Genomic DNA, 24289 nt, shown 5'->3' with positions numbered 1-24289 from the left:
CCATCACAAACTCTCAGAATACTTGTTGCAATCCACATATACCAAAGGAAGTTCCAAAAAGACAATTCTCTTGTCTCAATTTTACCTATGTTCTAAGAAACAGCATCCAGGCCATGGTAGGGTTTTGTAGTTAGTTGCTACTATGCCTCTCAGGTTCCCACTGAGCTTTACTGGACAAAGAAAAAAAAATGCAGACTGGGACTGTTTAGATTGAAACCTGCTTCTCATTACAGGCACTATGATAATCAGGGACTTGGGACAGTCATCTCTATCCCAATGTGTGCATTTTTTTTCCTATGCAGATTAATGGCTATCTTTCATTCATTCACTCTCTTTGGAAAGCGAGGGGTAAAGTGTGGCACTTGGGTACAACCCTACAGGGCAGGCAAAGTCTTCCAACCACCAACAACACTGGGTGGCCTGGTTACCACTAAAAGAGTCACCATGGGGGGAGCAATACCTTTCCTCCCCCATGTCGAAAGCATAGGCAGTATGTCTGATTATTCCAATCAGCCATAAACATTGAATTAGCTTATGAAATCCATCACTGCAAGATGTGATATCCTCTAGCTTTGATGGCTTTTTAAAAGGGTTAGACAAATTAATGGAGGATAAGTTTATCAAAGGTTATGTTCAAAGACTGTGTAATAGCAGCTGCAAAAACAGGGATGAGGAACCTGTGGCCCTTCAGATGTTGTTGGGATACCATCTCCCATCAGCTCAGGCCAACTTGGACAATGGTCAGGGATTATGAGAACTGTAGTCCAATGACATCAAGAGAGTGCCTGATTTGCCACTGCAATACTAGAAAAATGGGAGTGGGCCATTTATTTGGTACTATGCATGTGGGCTTCCCAGAAACATCTGGTTAGCTACCATTTGCAAAAAAACTCAGTGGAATCTAGATGAACCCTTAGTCTGATTCAGCTGAATGTCTAATGAGTATTATAACCAGGAGTGAAGAAGGAAATGTGCAGCCTCTTTCCCCAGAACAACCACAAACAATTATTCTGGGTTGGTAGTGGGAAAATGTTACTGGAGGCTCCATCTGGAAAAACAGAAAGAAGGAACAGGTTTGAGGAAACAGGCCTGGCCATGCCTGGCTCTGCTGGAGACACTGACCTGAACAGTGGACAGAAGTGTATGGAAGGGATGGGAGTGGAGTTTGAGAAAGAACCAGAACTTTCCATTATTTTCACTCAGTATAAAGTGCTTTTGTTAGCAACTCATGCTTTTTGGTGCTTGAACAGGTTAAGGTGGTGTGGTATAATTGATTTTATGTGGTCTTGCGCAGGAGTAGCCAAAATGATGGTCCCGATATGTTTTGGACTACAACGCGTATCATCCTGCATACTAGCCATGCTGGCTGGGACTGAGGGCAAGTTACAGTCCACAATATCTGGAGGGCACCATGTTGCCTATCCCTGGTCTAGAAGATGTCATGCAAACAACTGCATTTTAAAATGTATTATTATTGGCTAGATGTTACTTAAAATAATATATTTATGTTTCTGAATAAACATTTTCTGATTAATTCTTTCTAGACACTGGCACAGCTAATATTAAAATAGTCATATGGTTTATCTTTCTCCCAACAACTGGAATCACGTGGGTAAAATGCGTAAGTCCCTTCCTGGAACCTAAAGTACAAGAGGATTCGAAACATAGTAAATAATTTATGCTTTTTCACATAGCTTAAGAGACGCTGGTTTGACCTTCTTAGCATGAATTTTTCTTTCTCAAGCTTGAAGCCAGCATTATTTTATCATCTTGGTCGGATACTTTGGTCACATTTCATTATTTCTGCAGTTACATTTCTGTAGCTGAATTATCTCACAGCAACAAACTGTGCGTACACTGTGAAATTTTACTTTGGAAAGGTGTCATCAGAAGACATATTTCTTTCAAGTTATTAAAACTATTTGTTCCATTTTAACTTCTTTTTTAAAACACTTTTGAAAATACCACCCTCAACAGTGAACACTGTAGGACAGCAGCTATGGAAAATTCTTCCTGGGAGTTAAAAATCTGAGACTCAAGGTCACAAAAACAAAGTCACAACCAGTTCTCAAGCTTTAGAAACACCCACACATTAGATTAGGAAAACAGCAAGCTTGAAATATTCCATCTAGAGTTTAAAATAAGTATCTAAATTGTTTTTAAATAACTTTATTGAGCTAAATCAGTGTGCTTAATAAACCTGACTATTTTCTAAAAAGTAAAGAAAAATACTTATTGGAATATTGGTAGAAAAATAGCATAATGCAAGAAACCATCCTTATCCGAAACAAGAAATTTTGTCTGGAAAATTGCAAAATGTAACTCAAAAAAGTGCACAGAAAATGTTTATTAAGAGAGCCTTTTTTGCTTCTCTAAGTTCTCTGTTGCTATTTGTATGTGTAACTTTTATGAGGATATTCAGTAAAATTATTTGGTTAGTTAAGGATACAGCTTATTACTTATAGGAATATCTGTAGTTCTAGAAACTGCAGGCATTTATTTACAAGTATCTCGCTGCAACCAATGCATACACATTATTCATATAATATGCAACACTGAAGAATGTTCAATAACTTGTCTATTCTGAACACGTGCTGTACTTTGAAGCAGATCGATATGAGGAGGGGGCAGGATAGAGCTGGTTTTTTAAACACTTGTCAGTGCAGAAAACACCAAGGGACTAGTCCTGGGTTTCCCGTTTGTTTTCTTACTCCCACCCCTCACTTTCAGATTACACACACCTCTCACTTTCATCCTCTGAGAAAGAAAAGAGGCTACAACTGCAGCAGCCCTGGGTACCACCAAGCCCTGGCTGACTGCAGGACTGCAGTCCTGGCACAGCACAGTCCACTCCCTGCCGTCCGGCCATAGGGTGGGGTCTTTTCTCACACCAATCCGTACGTACACACAAAAGGAAAACCAAGAGGGGAGGCTGCCTTAACTCGCCCCCCCCCCACCGCAATACCTTGCGCACAGGAGCCTAAACTAGGCGAGATGCAAAACAGCCAAATACAATAGGGCGCCCCCAAAAGCGCCCAGGGAAGAGGGCATGAGGTGATCTGCGGGGGGGGGGCGACGCCAGGCCGCGCTCCTGGGGGGCCTGGGGGCTCCCCGAAGCGCCTCGGCGGCTACTCATCCGCCCTTCGCCTGCGCCAAGTACTTTTTTTTGGCCGCCCTTCTGACAGACAAAGGGAAGAGAGGAGTTTATTACTGCGGAGGTGCCGGTTGCGCAGTTCCCCGCCTCAGGAGAACCGAGCCGAGCGGCCGCCACGCCCCACCCCGCCAAACTTCACCCCTTTTGGGGGGGTTGGAGAGGACGCGGACGGGGGGGGCGAAGGGGAGGCAGGTGCCCGCCAGCCCCTTCGCAGGTGCTTAGGCGCCCCCCTAAAGTTTGAGTTGACTGAGGCGGAGCGGCCTCAAACCACACACACCCCAGCCCCCCTAGCGCTCTCCCAGGCGCGCAGCATGGCAGCGAGGCTCGTACCTTGGCGGGATCCTCCGGCTGCTCCGGCTCGGCCCCCGCCGCCGCCGCCGTGGGCGCTTCTCCCGCAGGGCTGCCGGGCTGGGACTCCTCTGCTGCAGTGGCCCCGTCCTGCGGGCTCCGCTGCTCCGCAGAGCTGCCGGCTCCCATGGCTTCGCTCTCTTGGGTGAGCGGCTGCTTCGCGACGCCGGTCTCTCACCTCCGCTGCCCAGACCCGACGCTTCCCGCCCAGGAATGATAAAAGAGAGGAGAGCAATAATGAAGCTGTCCAGGCAGCTGCGCCCTTCGCCTCAGTCTCGGCCGCTCAGCAGAGCGCTCAAGCTGCGACTGAAGGAAACCAGTAGCTTTCTGCAAACTCCTTTAGAGAGCTGGGGGGGAGGAAAGAACAAGCTCCTCTCTGGTCCTCCCGCCCGCCTCTCCCTCCTGCTCCATCACATGAGCAGAGCCTCGGACACGCCTTGCAGCATCAAACCTGGACTCGAGAAGGGGCGGGGGAAAAGAGAGAGAGAGAGACAACATCCCGCCACCTCTGACCAAGGTGGCGGCCCACCCCTCTGGCCTTCTTCGCCCCCTCCCCGCCACAGAGATAGTTCTTTGACTTTTCTAAGTGCCCCTTCTAAGGAAGAGTCGCCTCCCGCTCTCGCCATCGCGCTAGATTAATGGGCCTTAATTCCATTACCGAGAGAGCTGGAGGGAAAGTGGCTCTGCAGATTATTACGTCTCCGTGACCTTCAGCTGACGAGGCATTTTTTATGTGCTCCCCACCTCCCACCCCAGCAAAGGCAGGCGGCCGTGCCTACTGTAGTACTCGAAGCATAAATCACCAGGGACTAGAATTGCCAAACGTCCCTTATTTCAACACTTCCCATGCAGCAAAACACAAGGAAAAAATGGGAGTAGATCAAAGGTGGCCAATTTCTATTTCTGCAAGTGTTCCATGCAGAGGCGTACCTAGGCTTCTTTGTGCTGTTGGCAAGGAGCTGCATCAGTGTCGCCGCCGCCCTTGTCTCTTGAACCCTTGGCCGGTCACCTAAGGAGGGAGCTGAGGCGCCCAGAGGAGCCTTTGTGCCCTACCTGGCACACAGGCAGGCGGGCTCCAAGCCAGAGTAGAGAGACATTATTTTTGTGTGTCCCTGGTCCCGTGCCATTGGCGGCCAACTCGAACGGCAGTGTAACACTACAGAAGAGACTGGCAGATCTGCAGGCCTGACTCCTATCTAGGCCCACAAGCCTGGTTTTCATGTTGATGTGAAGGTACCCTGTTCTGTGCTATCTATGTGATAGTCTACTGCTGGCTAGTGACTTGTCTAATTCTTCTGGGGGATTTTTTTGGGGGGGAGTGCAAAGTGGTATAGCATTAGATCTGCTAGATTTGCCAGTAAAATAATTGCCATTAACCAGTAGCATTGCAAAGCCATGGAGACAGGCCTAATCTGAATCACTAGGATCGTATTTTGATGTTTGGAGATTTTCCAGAGATCGACAAGAAAAGTGCAGTTGCTGAAATGTAATAAAATATTGATGGCTTTTTATTTCTTCATAAGATGATACTAAATTGGCAATGACTGAGCTGTCTTTCAACAAAATTGAAAACAGATATTTTGTTTACTTTGAGTTATTTTAAAAAGTCCTAGCACTTTATACCCTGCAATCCAATACATGTGTATATGGGAGTAAGATGCACTGAATTCAATGGGACCTACTTTTGAGTAGACATGCATAGGATTGCACTATAAATATGTCACACATAGTTTCCCCCAAAGATACTGAGAACTGTAGTTTCTTTCTCATGGAGCTATAATTCCCAAGACCCTTAACAAACTACAGTTCCCAGGATTCTGGGATATAATAGTTGGATTTTCTCATAGCATATAGAACAGTTTACCTTTCTTTTGACATTATTAAAGTGATAGCAATATCTGCCACTCACCCATTTTTACTAAAATGTATTTGGTCAGGGTTTTGTTTTCCAGTGAAAGACTGCAGTCACAGGGCACTCCCAGCATTAGACAAAGAGAGGTGGTCACCTCAGTTGGCAGATACCAGAGACAGAGAGTGGTGGCAAAATGTTGGAGGACAAAACTGTGCCCTTCTCTTGTTTTCTTCCCCTTGTTGTAAGAAAATACTGATATATATATATATATATATATATATATATACACACACACACAAGACTTTAGAATTCCTATAACACCCTAAGCAGGAGCTATTGAGTGTTGCCACCCCCAACGTCCCTGGATCCCCTAAGCAAGTCTGTTCCCCTTCAGTGTGATGGGAGATGCTGTACTACTGAAGTAAAGTTCACTCAACTTCCGTAAGGAAAATGGAAAGGGGGGTCACCATCTCCTTTGTCTGAGGTAGTAAACCCAAGGTGAAATGCTTTGCTAGGTGTGGGGTTGCAGCTCACACAGTGTGTTATTCACATGCACTGATGCTAATAGTTACCTGCTCAAAGCCATGCAATAGTCATGACTAGACTAGACTGAGGAAGTGGTTATAGAGTTATTTATTGTGTAAGGAATCTGAACCCTAGAATGTATTTGTTCAAAGATGAGCCTGCAACTCTAAGCACATATGAAATAAGGTCCATTGATATTAGGGGTGTACTGTCCTGAAAGTATGATTAAGTGAAAATGTAAAATATATGTGCATTGGTATATTTTTAAAAATCCATAGTTAAAGGTGCAATTTCACTCACAGCTTTGCAGAGGAGCCTATCTAATTTTTTCTCCAACATATTTTTCATCCACCAAATTTCAAAAGGTATTTACAGAGTGTCGTTAGTTCTCCTAATATCGGATTAGTGAGGTTCTGTTCAATGGAAAGCTGACAAAAAAGAAGCCAACAAAGCAAGGCTTCAACCCCTAACGCTGCATCAGAATAAATACAGATTTCTTTTCATGCAAAACAGGTCCTTTATGCTATTTCCAATAGCTCAGGTTAAGTTACAGTGGTGAACAAAACAGAACAAGGAACATAGGATTGTGTGTCCTGATACTGAATTAATTCAGCTTCCTTTCCCATGGTGCAGTAGTTGCCTCAATACAAGTACCTAACAAATTCATAATTGCTGTTTAAGTAAAATTTCAGAACAAATACTTGACTCACTGATAAAAGTTTAAAGCATTTTAAACTATATATTAATAGTACAGTTTTTTAATCCTTATGGTTATTTACTTTGGGTTAATCCCATTCCTTTTTTCCTACATCTACTGGTAAACCTCAGAGTCATTTCAACATTTATTTCTGCAGTTGTTTGTAAGACCAAACGTTCATTGTTCCAAGGTAATCATTTCAACTAATACATTTTTTACTATCAGCTTCCCACCACTTTTCACACTGTAAGAGCTAATACAGCTCCTCAGGATAGGAAATTATTATTGTACCATTACGAAGAGGATGCAGGGTGGGTTGCCATGATTTAGTGATAAAACAGTTATTTGTTAGATAGCTGATATGCCATCTTAATCCTATTTGAAAGCAAGTGCCACCAAAACAAAGTAAAAGTATTTAGAATCAGGGGATAATGGGCAGTATTTTTATTCTGCATCTTACTCAAAACAACATGTTAAATAATTGAGGCAGTTAGAACAGGATAGTGAATTATTGATATTATTTTTTAAATTGGAGGAGAGTATGCGTAATGTTTTCTTTAAAATCTTTGTAATGTCTAATCCTTAAGTACTCATGTATGCTATACTTTTGTTTTCACCAATCTTTGATTCACAGACTTCTCTTTTCATGGGCTATCCCACCTTACATGCATTTCTGTTAGTAGTACTTTATCCTTGAGTCCCTTTCTTTATTAACTTCCTATTTTCTTTGTGCACTAATAATGACTTTCAAAAGGTGAGAGAACAACACCATTTATAACATAAGTAATTGACTGTGTACCAACCCGGCACCTTCCAAACATATCCTAGGAACTGCAAAGCATTCGAGTCCCTGATTATGTCTCATTTTCAGTTGTGTTTGCAAGAATGTAATTATGTGTTAAAAATGAGTTCATTTTCCTGTGATGTTCCCAACACATAACAGTACCTGAATAGCTGATAAGAGTTGTAACCAATCTGACAGCTGGGAAGCAGTGTGACAATCAGTTGCAGTGGCATAGTGTGGGTTGCCAGCACCCAGGGCTGCTGGGGGGGCGGGGGATGGAGTATGCATGCACATTCAACTGCCTAACAGCGTCCGCATCACCCAGAAGATGGTAACTGCAGAATTAAGAAAAGTTGTTCTGTTGTCTGGAAAGGTCATTTCCCAGTTTGAATAGAGAAGCTATTTTCAACAGAGCCCAGTGATGGAAGTGCACAGCTGTATTGAGGCAGCACCGGGTGTTGAAATTTTGCACCCCGAACAATTTCCCCCCGGGCAATCAATCACCCCTGTGACTCCCCCAGGCTACACCACTGTTCAGTTGCACTACTCACAAAGAAGCATCCCAATGTGCTATGAGAAGTGGCATAACAACAGTTAAACAGTAGTGGAGCCTTTATATTCAACTGGTTCAAAGGTGCTTACGTATTACATTTGCTGAGGTTTAGTCCGCTGAGAAACCGGTGACACAGGGAGAGTGTTTAACAGACTGGCTTCCTGCACTGCTGTCTTCTAAGATCAGACCAAGGAAATGTAACTATGGGGAACTGGTAGCCCTCCTGATATTTCTGGATTAGAGCACCAATCAGCCCCTGACCATGGGTCATTATAACTGGGGCTGATGGGAGTTGCACTACCGTAACATCTGGAAGGTTTCAGGTTCCCACTCCAATGCAATGTATGCTATGCAACAATTGCTGGTCTTAAAAAGTAATGCCAAAGGCAGCTCTGAAACTAATGGCCAAAACGTCAGCACGCAAATACATTCTTGTGCTGTTGGTTTCTTGCTACTGAACTTCCAAACAGACTTCCAAATCAATGTTTTGAAACATGGTAAAACTTAATACAAATACAACACCAATGTAAAACATCAAGGTGACACTCCATTATATATAAACACTTACCCAACCTTGTGAAGCTGTTGGAATACCACCAAGGAAAGATAAAAGCTCCTCTGCTTGAACAGATTCTTTTCCCCTGCCCACTGATGGTTTTGCTGCATTCTTAACTGCTGTTTTTCAACTGTCACAACTATGCACTAGAATGTTGGCAAAGTCCAATTGAAGCTCACTTTTAAGAGGAGCCTATAGCTATAGAAATAATAACAGGGTATGTAAAATCAATACCCTTACCATAGACAAATTCAGAGAAATATTTCTAATTCCTCTATACCCCCCATTTAGCACCTAGGTATGTGTTTGTCCGCAGGTGGCACTGTGGGTTAAACCACAGAGCCTACGACTTGCTGATCTGAAGGTTGGCGGTTCAAATCCCCGCGATGGGGTGAGCTCCCGTTGCTCGGTCTCGGCTCCTGCCAACCTAGCAGTTCGAAAGCACGTCAAAGTGCAAGTAGATAAATAGGTACCGCTCCAGCGGGAAGGTAAACGGCGTTTCCGTGCGCTGCTCTGGTTCTCCAGAAGCAGCTTAGTCATCCTGGCCACATGACCCAGAAGCTGTACGCCGGCTCCCTCGGCCAATAAAGCGAGATGAGCGCCGCAACCTAATTGTCAGCGGTCCCTTTACCTTTACTTATGTGTTTGTCAGCCACAATCATCCTTACCTCACTAATTCATTGGCGGGGGGGGGGGGCTAGTTGTCAGACACGGTTTTGCTGCTTTAACACCATTGTTGTTGTTGTTGTTTTCTATACTACCCGTCAACCAAGAATCACATGGCTATAATGATATTTCTGTGAATGAAGTTTCTTCCTGTTTGGGGTGATAAAATTAACCACACATTGTGATCTTCTGCCTCATCTAATAAGAGGTTTCTGTGGGCTAGAGAAGTAGGAGGGAAAGGTAGTCTTTCTCTTTTTCAACTTCCTTGTATCTCAGTCTTATGCTATGCTAACGTCAGATTGTATTAACAATAAACCTTTGATGACAGAATGATAAAACATATGTTTACATCAAGGAAGATGTTTAGATAGACTGACTAGGGATTCAGACTAGTCATGCTTTAGTCCCTCTGAAATCAATGTGACTTAAGTTAGTCAATTTATCCCTTTGATTTAAATGAGGCTAAAACATACTGTACCTAATTTAGTCTGTATTTTACTGCTTTTATGAATTTTAAGTGGTATGTTATTTTATCTGCATGCTGGAAACCGCTTTGAGGTCACAGTGTGACCAAAAGCAGTCTATATGCACAATCATTCAATCTTGTTGAAACAACTAGAAATGCAGTTTTTTGCCCTTTATTCAGCATAACAAGATACTTAATTTTGCAGTCTGCTTCTCCACATACTGTCTGTCTATTCTGTACAAATGTCTATTCGAAGAAGTAGGTCTTTGAATATAAATGGCTAGGAGACAAGCAGGGAAGGAGGGACGAAGCCTTCATGTCCTACATACCCCAAAGCATCTGGCTGCAGAATGCTGGATGTTAAATATGCTAACCTGTGTGTATTTTTATAGGTTTATAGTATATGTGCTGCCAAAGTGAGCTTCAGCGTGTTGGACTAGATGGGTCTTTGGTCTCATCCAGAAGGCCATCCTAATACCTTTATGTGTTTAGCTTACTCCGAAACGATTTCAAGATGATTCCTGAATGTTTTGTTAAATAAATTAAATAAATAAATTTTAAATAAATAAATTAAAACAAAAACAAGAAAAATGTGATTATAGGCAAAACTTGGTAATTTAATGCTTCTCAACAAGCAAGAAGATTCAAATGTGGATGGAAGGAAAGGAGGGAAGCAAGTTTTGCTGCTCAGGGCAACAAAAAACATTGAACTGATTCTGATCACTGTATACCATTAGTAAAAAGGTAAAGGGACCCCTGACCATTAGGTCCAGACTCTGGGGTTGCGGTGCTCATCTCACTTTATTGGCCGAGGGAGCCGGCATACAGCTTCCGGGTCATGTGGCCAGCAGAACTAATCAGCTTCTGGCGAACCAGAGCAGCACACGGAAATGCTGTTTACCTTCCCGCCGGAGCGGTGCCTGTTTATCTACTTGCACTTTGACGTGCTTTCGAACTGCTAGGTTGGCAGGAGCTGGGACCGAGCAACGGGAGCTCACCTCGTTGCAGGGATTCGAACCGCCGACCTTCTGATTGGCAAGTCCTAGGCTCTGTGGTTTAACCCACAGCGCCATCCGCGTCCCACTATATACCACTATATATCCCACTATATATCACTCCATTAGGAGTGAACAAATAAGCCTTAAAGTGTTTGGGTTTTTTTTAATTAGATGTATACATGTTTTGAGAACTATTGTCATTAATAGAAAATCAAGACCTTCCCATTCAAGCTAAGATTTTTTTATAGCAAGAGAATCATACAAGGAATCTGGAGCATACTTCTGAGTAGATGTCTCACATGTCTCACAGGGTTCTGTCTTGGGCCCGGTCTTATTCAACATCTTTATCAACGACTTGGATGATGGACTCAAGGGCATCCTGATCAAATTTGCAGATGACACCAAACTGGGAGGGGTGGCTAACACCCCAGAGGACAGGATCACACTTCAAAACGACCTTGACAGATTAGAGAACTGGGCCAAAACAAACAAGATGAATTTTAACAGGGAGAAATGTAAAGTATTGCACTTGGGCAAAAAAAATGAGAGACACAAATACAAGATGGGTGACACCTGGCTTGAGAGCAGTACATGTGAAAAGGATCTAGGAGTCTTGGTTGACCACAAACTTGACATGAGCCAACAGTGTGACACGGCAGCTAAAAAAGCCAATGCAATTCTGGGCTGCATCAATAGGAGTATAGCATCTAGATCAAGGGAAGTAATAGTGCCACTGTATTCTGCTCTGGTCAGACCTCACCTGGAGTACTGTGTCCAGTTCTGGGCACCACAGTTCAAGAAGGACACTGACAAACTGGAACGTGTCCAGAGGAGGGCAACCAAAATGGTCAAAGGCCTGGAAACGATGCCTTATGAGGAATGGCTAAGGGAGCTGGGCATGTTTAGCCTGGAGAAGAGGAGGTTAAGGGGTGATATGATAGCCATGTTCAAATATATAAAAGGATGTCACATAGAGGAGGGAGAAAGGCTGTTTTCTGCTGCTCCAGAGAAGCGGACACGGAGCAATGGATCCAAACTACAAGAAAGAAGATTCCACCTAAACATTAGGAAGAACTTCCTGACAGTAAGAGCTGTTCAACAGTGGAATTTGCTGCCAAGGAGTGTGGTGGAGTCTCCTTCTTTGGATGTCTTTAAGCAGAGGCTTGACAACCATATGTCAGGAGTGCTCTGATGGTGTTTCCTGCTTGGCAGGGGGTTGGACTTGATGGCCCTTGTGGTCTCTTCCAACTCTATGATTCTATGATTGCATATTTACGGTATTTAAAATGGTGATACTGAACATTAATCATAGATCAGATATCTTGTAGATGTTGTTTAGCACATCAGTGTTATACTTTTGATTATTAAATAATTGAATACTTGATGGCAACTGGACTTCTCTGAGGCCACAGTGTACACAAATAGTATGCCAGATTGTTGTGATGATTGGTAGTATCTGAGACATCAAAATTAAAGGCATATCACGGGACACTCAAAGTGCCAGTGCAGTGAATGAGAGGAGTTAGCATTGAGCAAACTACCGTAATCACTGGAATCCTGTAAGCCTTATGCGACATTGTGGCACTATATAAATATCAAGGGTTTTTTCCCATATATATAAAAAAGTGTCATGGAGTTAATCTTTTAAATACTAAGAAGACTCACTCCTTTTACAAACAGTTTTAAATAGCAAATACATTAATGGGTCAGCCCAGTGAGTGCTCTTTAACAAGTCACTTTTGTTTTAAAAGGCACTCTCACAACTTTTGTTATTTTTGCAGCCAAGTGAATGGCCCATATGTCAAGCGATACTTGGTAAGAGTTAAAGCAGGAAAAAGTAGATGAGCAAGAATACTTCCTTGGCTGACCTGCCAGCTTCTATTTTACTGTTTTTGGACTTGAATTTCTCAGCAAGATCAAAATTGATTAGGAGCTGCTTTCATGTCTGATAAAATTATTGAACTGGGGGTGTTTTCTGAACTTCTCAGAAACAGTCAATACATCTGTTTTTCAAGCAAAAGTCAAATGGTATATTCACTAAGATTTGCACAATTGGGTCATCTTCCTTTAATAACTCTTCTTTTATTTTTCTGTTTTGTAAGATACACTGCAGATTCAAAAGCCTTAGCCAATAATAGTCTTAATTGCAAGCAGAGGGTGGAAGACCATATGATCTTCTCATGATCTCTAGAATTCTTTTTCTATGCTAATTTTTATAATTGTTTGTTACCCATAAACCAGGCTTCAAGCCCAGCAACAGACTAATGTGCAGTCAGGTACTTTGAAGGGTCGGATTTCCTTGTGCTCTGAGCCCAATTAATATGCGTTGAGAACTGCTTGCTGGAAGGCATGTTTTCTGTAGGTATCCAACAGCTGCAAAAAAGAAACAAAGCTACTAACAGAACAAGGAATTTTTAAAAAAACAATATTTTGCTCTTGAATAGGAGCTTCAATATGAAGATCTCAAAGTTCCTTTAGGAATAAATGTCTGGTTAAACTGAAATACAAAGAAGTTTACTGACTTGCCAAAGTTCAGAAGGGCGATTTCCACAGGGCATGAAACATTACCAAAACCTACATGTACAAATTCTAGTCTTACCATACCAGCCTCAGCAAGAATTAGGGCTTTCTTGGTGGTTGCCCCGGGTTGTGGAACAGCATAATATGGAACATGCATCACAGCAGAACCATAGCAGCACTTAGAAGGAAATTAAAGATACATTATTTTCAGGAATATTTTAGGAATTGATGGGGGGGGTTGTACTGGACGTAATTGATGCAGAACTGCATGTGTACTACATAATGTTCTGCAATACTTTTAGTATTCTAGACACTGTTGTAAGCTGCTTTGATCACAGGATAGACAGAAGAAGAATATGATAAATGAATGAATGAATAAAACCTGATGGGGTTGATGAAATAATTCTCCTAACTTCAAGAACAAAACTGCCCCTTTCTTTGATCATAGATCAATAAATGTGGAGGAGTGATACAGCCAGCTAGGGACATAAGAAGATGCCTTATACTGACAACTGGTCCATCCAGCTCAGTACTGTCTACACTGACTCTATAGTCTCTACACTGCTCTCTATAGTCTCTCCCAGCCCTACCTGAAAATGCCAGAATGTGGACCTGGGACTTTCTCCATGCAAGAGCCACTGCCCTTCCCTAGTTGGTCCTGTGCTTGTAATCACTACCTTGGATTAAAAGCCCACTTCTAGAAATCTACTCTTTCATCACCTGCTTATGAATAGAAAATGGTGGTTTAAAACTCCATCTCATAGTAACGAGTGTGCAGAAAGTGATTTTGATGGATGCAAGAGCATTTATCCAGTGTAACAAAAAGGAGGAAAACCTCGGTGAAAGATTCCATAGCTGACAGATGACATCTGCATAGTTATCAACTTGAGAAGAAATAGATTCTAAAAGACTCAAGAACTTGAACAGCAAAGAAAGACAATAGGCATTTGAAAGAGAGAAACAGCAAAGGGAAGAAGAACAGAGAACAACTGAGATGGGATAAATGAGGGGGAAATGGTAACAGAGAGAACATCACAAGGGGTAAGACTGAGCTGATGCACCAGGAATGAAAACAAGGAAGAATATGTAATTTTGCAAGTATACAGCAATTAATATGCAGCAATTTGTTTAGCAAAATTGAGCCATAAGCAAACTTAAGAGCTTTTACTTAGTCTGCTGTTTAGCTTGTTTACTGCATGGCTGAAATTTCTAGTCCCAGGCCAGACTGTTCTGGGTCATCAAATTAAAGACATCAGATTCTTGCAATGTGGGTGAACATGTGTTAAAAGGCAGCAGGAGGAAAAATAACAAGAATCGTGTTTTTCATTTATAGAGGCTAGTACAGCATTTTAGAGCATGCTTCATGTATGCTACCTCAGTAATGCTTCTCAGCCCTTTTCTAAGTACCATTATCACATGTTGCAGATAGAGCACTGAGAGACAAAAGCTAGCCTAAGGCTGCAATCCTATAAAGCAATCCTATAAAGCTAACATTTTTTGACTTGAGGGCCACACTGAGAGTTGGCCATCCCTTCAATGGTTGTATGCTAAAGTGTGTGCGTGCACTTGGAACATAGACATATATGCACTATATATATTTTTTTTTTAAAAAAAGAATGTTCTGAACAAGATAGTATTTCAAATTGTAACTCCCCTTGGTTTCAGGAACAGTGAAAGTAGGTCAATGCCAGGTACTTTTTTATCGCTTAAGTACAGTAGGAAGGAGATTCAACAAAGCTTTCCAAGGCAGGAGACTGAACTGCAGCACAGTCAAACAATGACATCCCAGGCTAGGGACATTCCATCATATGAGCAAACACACGGTGGTCAGCAAAAGAGGTTTAAAGACTGTCTCAAGGCAAATCTAAAAAAAAGTAGTATAAACACTGACAACTGGGAAACACTGTCCTGCGAGCGCTCCCGTTGGAGAAAACCCCTTACCAAAGGTGTCATGAGCTTTGAAGACACTCAAACTCAGGACGCAAGGGAGAAATGTGCTAAGAGGAAGGCACGCTTGGCAAATTCACACCGTGATCAACTCCCACCCGGAAACCAATGTCCCCACTGTGGAAGGACGTGTGGATCCAGAATTTGCCTCCACAGTCACTTACGGACTCATTGTTAAATCCGTGTTCATTGAAGACAATCTTACTCAGCTACGAGTGATCACCAAAGAAGAAGGAGGAGGAGGAGGAGGAGGAGGAGGAGGATACATTGCCCATTAGCTTCCCAGTGGCTCCTATTCATGGATGCTGGCATGTACCACGCCGCAAATCTCTGAAGAGGTGCCTCAGAATCCCAAGTTTCCTTTATTAAATTATCCTGTACTGTATTGCAGTTTTCCTGAAATGTCTGTTACTTTCACTAAATCGGGACATTTCAGAATTTCAGAATTTTCCCTTTATCCTACAACAAATATATTAATAAATAATAATAAATTTGTCAGTTGTAAGATTCAACCCTACATTTAATTTTTACTTATTTTTTTAATTTTCAGGGGAAAAAATAACATGTTTTAATTTCACAACACTTGGACCTGTAACTGGAAGCCAGTCAAGGTCCCCTTTCTGTTTCCTGGTGCACTCCCCACTTTCAGCAGAAGATGGCTTTCTGAATAACCCATGATGTAACCCAACTGTTTTGCCTTGGGGAAAGCTGCAAAAAAGCTCCCCCCTTTTGAAATTGACAAATAATTGCACCCTCCCTTCTTGTCCTTAGCTTAGTCCATCACCTACTTGCATCCACATTCCCATCCCTCATATATATATATATATATATATATGAGACTGCTCCTGTGCAAACCTTTTAAAAATAAAAAGCAATTAAATTGTTTGTATTTTTTAGAACAATAATAATAATAATAAAGAGGTTTTCTGCTAAAGCAGTTAAGTTCAAAACTGATCTATTATAAAATGTTGATTTATGTTCTGCAAATGTGGCTCCAGCAAACAAACACTCCTTTTCCTGCCAATTCTTCCTGAAGGGCCAGTTATATTATTAATTTTATTTTTAGTACAGCTGTTTTGTGCAAAAGCAAAAAACATCTGCTTTAGTTCCTTTAACAACAACCAATGTGAATGGCATGCCACATCCTTTCCTTTGGGCTGATAGAAGTAGGCTGGGTAGAAACAGATAGCACCCAGTGAATTGTCACCCTCACAATGTGCTATAGTACATCCATAGCTATATAAAATGCACTTTTGTATTCAATTTTCTTCATTGGATTATCCACGGTTTGGGAATATCTGAATCAATTGGGGAGAAAGTGCATGTTGGATGAGGACATTGTGTAAAAACAAAAACAACAACCCTGTGAAACAGGCACCTTTAAATCTAAATTCATCTCTCATCTGGGTGAGACCACTATAAATTGTGATCTGAAGCAATAATAACACGCAAATAGTTACCATATGTGGCTCCGAACCTCAGCACTCAAGTGATAATGAAGATAACAAAGATGACACGTAAATCTCATGAGAGGTAATCCACAACCCAGAAAAATACTGGGCTGAAACTTGTTTAAATAATGTATTTTGTCTACACTAGGCTATGGTTCAGTTTGTGTTTCAGATAAATATATTAACTGATAAGACATAAGTTGTAGTTGGATCCTGAAACCTGCACATGAAAAGGCTGTGGCAAGGCTATGGAGAGAACAGGGTAGGAAATCAATTTTCTGTTTACCTCATTTGACAGGCAGATCTTTGGTTTCAACCTACAGACATGCAAATTATTTTATAACAGTTTTTAAAACATTAGAAATTTAAATTTTTCTTAGGCAATGTTAAAATTAATAGTGTTCTTCTGCAGAAGATAAAGACATGTACACACACACACACACACACACACACACACACAATCTTAGTTGGGGGGGCAGCCATTCAATCTACATTTGATTTGCTTGCTGTTTTCCCCTCTCTAAATTCAACAACTGTATTTTGTTAACTGATTGCACGGTACATCAAAATTGGTCCTTTATGAGCATGCCTACAATACAGCAGAAGGCCCAGCGAGTAGCAAAGGCAAACAGAGAAACTCTTAAGGATGATTCATCCTTGGGGCATTTTCATTCCGGCCTAAGGGAATGCCTTTGTCTCTTTAAGGAAGAATCCCTGAAAGATTAGCTTTGCTGCTATGCCTTCTGCAAACTTTGTGTCCTCAAACTTTGTGTAGTCCAAGTGGGTAGGGTTCATTTTCTGCTACACAACAGCGTTTGCAAAGAAGCTCTGCTGACATTGGTCAACTAGATTTTATTACCATAGGTGATAATATAGTCATTGTGCTGTCTGCACAAAAGCATATTTGCAATGAAGCTATTTTCACATTCTTTGCTATACTGAAATTCTGTTCAAACATCTTTTTCAGATAAGATATTGGTAATGTTGGGAGAGAGCAGAGGTGTGTAGCAGTTCCTTAAAAATTTGAGTGGAGATTATACTGGCAGGTAGGATTGCCATATTTCAAAAAGTGAAAATCTGGACAGAAAAGTTTTTGAGGGGGTTTTTTTTTTGGCAAAGTTCTTAGCTTTGACCTAAGCTGGGTTGTTGTTTTTTAAAGCTGCCATATGTCCGGAGTTTCCCAGACGTATAGCCGATTTCCATCCAGATACTGCTTGCAGCTACAGTATTCCATATATGTCCAAGAAATTCCAGACGTATGGCAACCCTACTGGCAGGGCAGTTTTAACAAATTAATTACATGATTAGTTTTCACAAACAAAATTAAATAAATGGTTCAAACTGTTTTTTATAATATTAACTGCTTCCTGTCTTATCCTTCTGCTTAATTAGGGGGGTTTCAAGATCATACAGTATTCACTCTAGTACCTAGTCTTGTGTTTTAAGAGAATCCTTAGCAGGCAGATCTCCGGTTCAGTTTCTAGCCTCTCCAGAACTGGGTCAGGTGATGAGAGCAATTTCTGCCTATAACCTTGGGTATGCTCTGCTAGTAAGAGTAGACAGAATTGGGCAAAATGCACAAAGAGTGTGAGTTTGCGGGCACACGCGCTAAACCCTGTCTGTGGTGCCTACCCCCTTTTCCCAAGTGATAACACAAGAGACCAGAGTATGGGTTCAAATTGGCCACAACTTTATTGAATTTTAGAAGTGGGAAACTTGGCACAGGCCTTGGCAGGTAACCCTCTCAGCCCGCCTGGCTGAGGATATGCAGGCAGTTGAGGCCCAGTGAGAGGGGACTGCAAAGCACAAACTTACACAGCATGCCCTTCCACTGACCTCGTCTGGGGAGTTTGACCTACATGCCGCCGTTTTATGGCCAGGGACTCCCGGTTTTTGCCCTTTAACGGGCCCTGCAAGCGCCGCCGCATGGGGAGGGAGCATGAATGCATCCCCCCCGACTTGATGTTAGGCTAAAAGCTACCTTGCCAAGGCCTAAAACCGCCAAAGTTGTGACGAAATTGCTACGGGGAAGGCGAAACCTGCCAGTGCAGGGAAAATTCCTTCCCGGTTCTGAATACAGCAACCATCTTGCGACCGCAGCAGCGCCCGCTGACCTGGAACGCAAAATATTAGCCTGTAAAGAAGAAATCGTTAAATTGAAGATCGCTGACCTAAGCTGAAATTGAAAGGCAAGAAATATTAATTGAGGGAGGGTGGGTGGGTGATCCCAGAAGGAAGAGCAGCAAAAGAGGCGTGAGCCCAGGAGTCAGCCTCTTTTCCTTTGGCCTTAGGCCCACCCCCGGCCGGCTGTCCATTGTCCTCCCTGGCCGGGGGGCAGGTCAAAGGCCAGCTCAGGCAGGTGGGTGGCACCCGCCCAGGTGAGCCTTGCTTGGTGCCGCAAACCCTGCCCACCTGTGGGGAAGGGAGGGCGGATATTATGTAAATCAGAGCCTGGTGTTCCTAATACACTGTCCCACGGAATGGATAGACACACAGGTTTTCCACAAGTGATAGCTTGTTTTTTGTTTTTTAAGGTAAGGCCTGCTTTTGTGGAAGGAAGGAAGGAAGGAAGGAAGGAAGGAAGGAAGGAAGGAAGGAAGGAAGATTACATTTGGACAGAATTCAACACTAGGCTAATAAGATTGTTGTGTCAGCACAAGCTGGCTCCTGCTATAGCTGAATTGAATCCCTCCCTCCCTCTTACATCTAAGACATGTAAGAAACACAGTGGAGGGGCGGGAATAGTGCAAATATACTGCCTGGTGTGGAGGGTGGACCAATGATAGAACCTTTCAGTGGCAGTGCGCTCTCCCTCATTATGGGAAAATTTAAAAGCATTCCTGTTTACCCAGGCATTCGATGGTTAATAGACACTGTTCCCGACAGCCTAGAGATCAGTGGTTCAGATAATGTTTTAAATGGATTAGAATGTTCTTAACTGTTTTAAGAATTTTTTAAAAAAAGTTTTATCATTGCATTGATATGTCTATTGTGTCCTTTGGAGGGAGGGATAAAAATCAATCAATCAAACAAACAAACAAACAAACTAATCTGTAGCATATAAGGGGTTAGACTATATGACCCCCGTGGTTCCTACCAACTCTACAATTCTATAATTCTAAAACAGCTAAAGAGAAGCCCCACTGCTTGCAGTCTTTTAGCTCCATGGTCTGAAAGGTTTCAGATCTTGTCACAAAGAACAGTCAAGATTCTTGAGACAGGTCCTCTGCTAGGTATCTGTGGAATATGCAGAAGATTAAGAGTTGAGAGACATTTTGTCAGCTTCTCCACAAGGCTTTTGGCTCCATGGGGGTCATTTAACAACAAATCTCTGAGCTATGAAAGCAGATGTGTCTGGGAAGAGATTCTCCCACCCTGAGCTAGAATTATTCAAGGTAGTAAACAGACCAATCTGCATTGACCTAATCAGTCAGAAACGTGGCTACTCTGTATGAGGATCCTGGAAACTGAATTTAAATGACAATCCCACCAAATTTGAGATCTCCATTTCAACAATACTGTACTTAAGGAGCATTTGCTATACAACCTTAAAGAAAAGCACCAATTGTTCTAAATCTAGATACATTTTGGTTTCTTTTATTAGGTCTTACAAACAGAAGAATTTTGCTAAGCAAAACACAACTGTCTTTTTCTGCAACTTCCAAGAAACAGGTAAAAACAGCTACTTTAGCTGTTTGTGAGCCTACGTGTATTGGTGTAATTTTTCACCAAGTCACACATTTCAAAGAAGTCTCAGAAATCAAACATGTAGCTGTAAATACCGATCTTCTTTCCTCCTGTTCAACGAATATGGTAAACTATGCCCAGGTAACACATGCTGTTGAGCAGTTATGCGGCTACTTTAATAAAGGATTTTCTGATACTTTGCACAAGAGTGCTTATTCTTCCCACATCTCAATGCTGGTACTTTGCAAAAAAAAAATTACATTGGGAAGTGCATTCTGTCTATAGGAACATATTAATCATTTAGAGCTACAGCACGAGAAAGGAGAGCTTTGCTTGATGTTTGACCTTCAAAGTAATTCTCCAGGATTACTTTATAGTCCTTTTTTTCTTTTTGTGTTGATTATGCAACTAGGGTCACCAAACGTTCATGGCACTTTACAGAGAAGAAATTGAAACGTATTTGAATCTTAAATTAATGCTTTAATTAATTGGCATGTGCCTTTGGTAAGGAAAAGATGATTTCCAGAAGAGGAGCCAAATTGGTCTCTTGCACCAAAAAGCAAGTGTCCTTAAAGCACCTTTGAAATATACTCAGAGTCCTGTAGTGATTTTATGCTCTTTATTGCAACTTGTAAAACAGTGATTGAATTGCCCCCCAAACCGCAGGCTTTTATGTACATTATTTACACAATGAGTCCCGTCTGACTGACTGATTTTGCTTCCCTCCAGGAGCCTGATTGGTCTTTCCCTGCAGGCCAATCAGTTGTTGCATTCTATGATCCTACCAACCTAATAGGCTGATTAACTTCCTCCTGGAGCCTGATTGGTCTTTTCCTGAAAGCCAATCAGTTGTTGCATTCTAGGATCCTACTTGCCTATTGTTCTAGGATCCAAGCTTAGTACATAACAACCTTAAAGTTTAACAATCTTCTTTGGACAGATGTTTTGGACTACAGCATCCATAAGCACTGACTATTGGTCATGCTAGCCAGGGATGAGAGGAATTGTAGTCCAACATCTGGGTGACACCAAGCTGAGAAAGCCTGACCTAGGCTATAGAGAAGAATCAGAAGTTTAAGCTGGTTGAGATTGTTGCATTGACAGCTTGGAGCAAAATTGTTTACATTTTTTACTGGTCTATTGCTGCAATTATATCCTCTGCATGGAGTCAACTTCTCTCCTCACCTGCACATGGATTGCATCAATCCTGTATGAACTCTTTAAGAAATCAGCCACTAGATGAGTACAAAGATATGCTTACACTTAAGTATCCAATGAAGAAACATGCAGCTGTTTCGTTTTCGTCTGTAAAAATTGTAATCAGAAATCTCTTCTGAGCATCTGCACCTTAGGAGAGAAGTATGCAGTAAAACTGCACTGATTTCCTCTACTGTCATTCTTCCTGTTTTACAGTTTGCTTTTAAAGAAATGTGCCTTAATCTTGATAGAGGGAATTCTATCAAAATTGTGTGTGGATTGACAGCATGTTAGACTGGAGACATAAAGGAAAATCATATGAGTGCAGGCATACTAGCAACACTAGCCCAGGATCCTTCCTGAAACCTATTCAGATGACTTATTTGCTCATGAACAATTCTCAAAACCTTAACAGTTGATATGGGTTGCAAAATAATAGCAGCAAACAAACTTCTGGCCAAAGTATTAGTGTATGCTATTTTTGTGGGCATGTTAACAGATTTGTTTTTGTTCATTTGTTTACAAAAATCAGACCTTGTGGTTTTCTGCATTATTCCTAACTAGAAGCTGAAGTTTCAGGTTTTCAAGTTAAATTAAACACAGCTTTCTCAGTCAGTAAAACACCCAGTGGCTCCTATTGTGTAATGAGAAAAATTGTTCTGGCAATTCAAATACCTATCCAAATCAAATATATTCTTCTGAATTACATTTTTCAAAAACTGTTTCAAACCAGGATGGATTTATTTTAAACAATCTGCCAAAGTAACTTTTCTGGGAAATTCCAGATTCCTGGTTGCTGCTGAAGTATGCGGTAAAACTGCACTGACGTAAAAGTCCTTTGTAGAACTGCATTTGTTTCCTCCGTTAAGATAACTGAGGATCACCAGTCAAGGCACAGATTCATATTGCTTAAAACACATTTGTTTCTAGTCACTATAAGAACTAGATTTGGGAGGGGGGCACTCTGCCCCCCTTGTACAGTCTAGATCCTTCTCCCTAAAGATATATCTCTTTCACACAAATTGTGCATTTACATACTGTGGTATCTTCCAGCACTTAATGTAACTAAAATGAAAGACATCTGGTATCAAGTGTGCCTGGAAATTAAAATCTCTAAGCTGGAAACCTTCTCTGTGACTTCCACAGCTGGTCATAGCTGCTCAGTGGATACAGAAAGGCACACAACAGATGTTTAAATGCACCCACCTCTTATTATTAGAGCACATATTCCAAGGGTGAACCCAGATGCTGGAAATAGTTTTTAGGGATAATCTCAGCCCTGTAGTCAGTCTTCTTAGTTAGGTGGGACATTTGGGGAGGGTGGGGGCATAGCTGTCAACTGTCCCTTATTTGGCGGGAAACTCCCTTATCCCAGCACCGTTTCCCGCTGCTGTCCCGGATTGATGATGTCCCTTAAATTTCCCAGGTTTCAAAGGAAGCAGCTCCTCTCCCTCCCTCCCTGCCGGCCAGGGAGGAGGGCGGCTCCAAGTGTGTTGCTTGGCTGTGTTGCTCACCCAATAAGGAGTCTAAGACGGCTGGCTTACTTCGCCCCTCCCCGCCCCTTGCCAGCTGCTCTTGAATTACCTGTTCGGATGAGCTGGGGAGCCTCTCGTTCTCCTCTCTCTTTGCACGTGGAGGAAAATCCATGGCGACTCACTCGCACTCCTGCCGGCCCCCCTCCACACTCTTTCTTCCTGCCTTCCCCTCCTCCTTGATGTGAGCTGGTGTCACTCACAAAAGCCGTGCAAGAGGGGGAGGGCGGGAAAGAGAGAGAGAGAGATTCAGCCCCGGCAGGCGGTTTCCGGGCGCGCCAAATATAGGCAAGTCTGAAAGGAAAGGGCGAAAAAGAGAGGGAGAGAGAACGACTTGGGGAGTGGAGCTTGCATGCCTTGTGCTGATCAAATCGGCTGCGTTGCCTGGGGACTCGCCTTTGCTCAGCGCTTCCCAACGGAGAGGTGACGGTGGTTTTCCTTGCTGCATCCTGTTTGCCGGGTTGCTGCGCTGTGGGAACCACTGCTTGAGGCTTCGTTTGGCTGTTGGTTGTCTAAAATCCCTTATTTTGGCTGCTGGTGCCTTATTTTCGAGGCTGCTGGTGCCTTATTTTCAAATCTGTAAGTTGACAGCTATGGGTGGGGGTGCAGAGCACCAGCTAATTCCCACCCCCTCTACTGGTGTAGAGAATGTCTATTCTGCTAACCTAGCAGTAACCAAGCATACCAGTGAATTAAATAAATAGGTACCGCTGCAGCGGAAAGGTAAACGACACTTCCGTGCACTCTGGTTTCCATCATGGTGTTCTGTTGTGCCAGAAGCAGCTTAATCATGCTGGCCACATGACCCAGAAATCTGCCTGTGGACAAACAGCAGCTCCCTCAGCCTCAAGCGAGATGAGCGCTGCAGCTCATAGTCACCTCTGACTGGACTTAACTGTCCAGGGGTCATTTACCTTTATACAGGATGTCAGACCCTCCAAGGGTCCCTATTTTCCAGGGACAGTCCCGGATTTATAGAAGCCATGCTAGTTTCTGATTTGATCCTGGAATGTCCCGCTTTTCCTTAGGATGTCCCTATTTCCATCAGAGAAATGTTGGAGGGTATGAAGATATCCAACCCCCAGGACATCTGAAGGCAGCCCTGAATAGGGAAGTTTTTTTAATGTTTAAAATTTTATTATGTTCTTATATATGTTGAGGCTTCCCAGAGTGGTTGGGGCAACCCAGTCCGAAGGGCAGGGTATACATAGTAAAATTATTATTACGGAATAGGACATTCGTATTTTCACAGGAGAAATGTTGGAGGGTATGGGATTAAGGTTCAGGTCAGGAGAAGAGAAAGGCAGCAACTTCTCTCTCACTCCTCTTCCACAGTGTGTTAACCCACATAATGGG

At 42.4% G+C, this 24289-nt stretch overlaps 1 protein-coding gene across 3 annotated transcripts in view; it reads right to left on the bottom strand.

Annotated features, from left to right (window-relative positions):
• Window positions 1-8768, bottom strand: part of AKAP12 (A-kinase anchoring protein 12) — a 65040-nt gene extending 56272 nt beyond the window's left edge. For 2 of the 3 annotated variants that reach the window (XM_083607921.1, XM_083607922.1), the window contains exon 1: window positions 3485-4194. In XM_083607921.1, the coding sequence (XP_083464047.1) occupies window positions 3485-3631 (147 nt within the window). In that variant the 5' untranslated portion in view covers window positions 3632-4194. Of the gene's footprint in view, window positions 1-3484; window positions 4195-8481 lie in introns of those variants that run through there. The other variant, XM_083607924.1, reaches the window with a different exon arrangement.
• Between the last annotated feature and the right edge of the window lie 15521 nt (window positions 8769-24289).

This window comes from Podarcis filfolensis, assembly GCF_964270895.1.
Source record: "Podarcis filfolensis genome assembly, chromosome: 3".
NCBI lineage: Eukaryota > Metazoa > Chordata > Lepidosauria > Squamata > Lacertidae > Podarcis > Podarcis filfolensis.
Note: the sequence above shows the minus strand (reverse complement) of the source record. Positions and strands in the feature narration are given on the sequence as shown.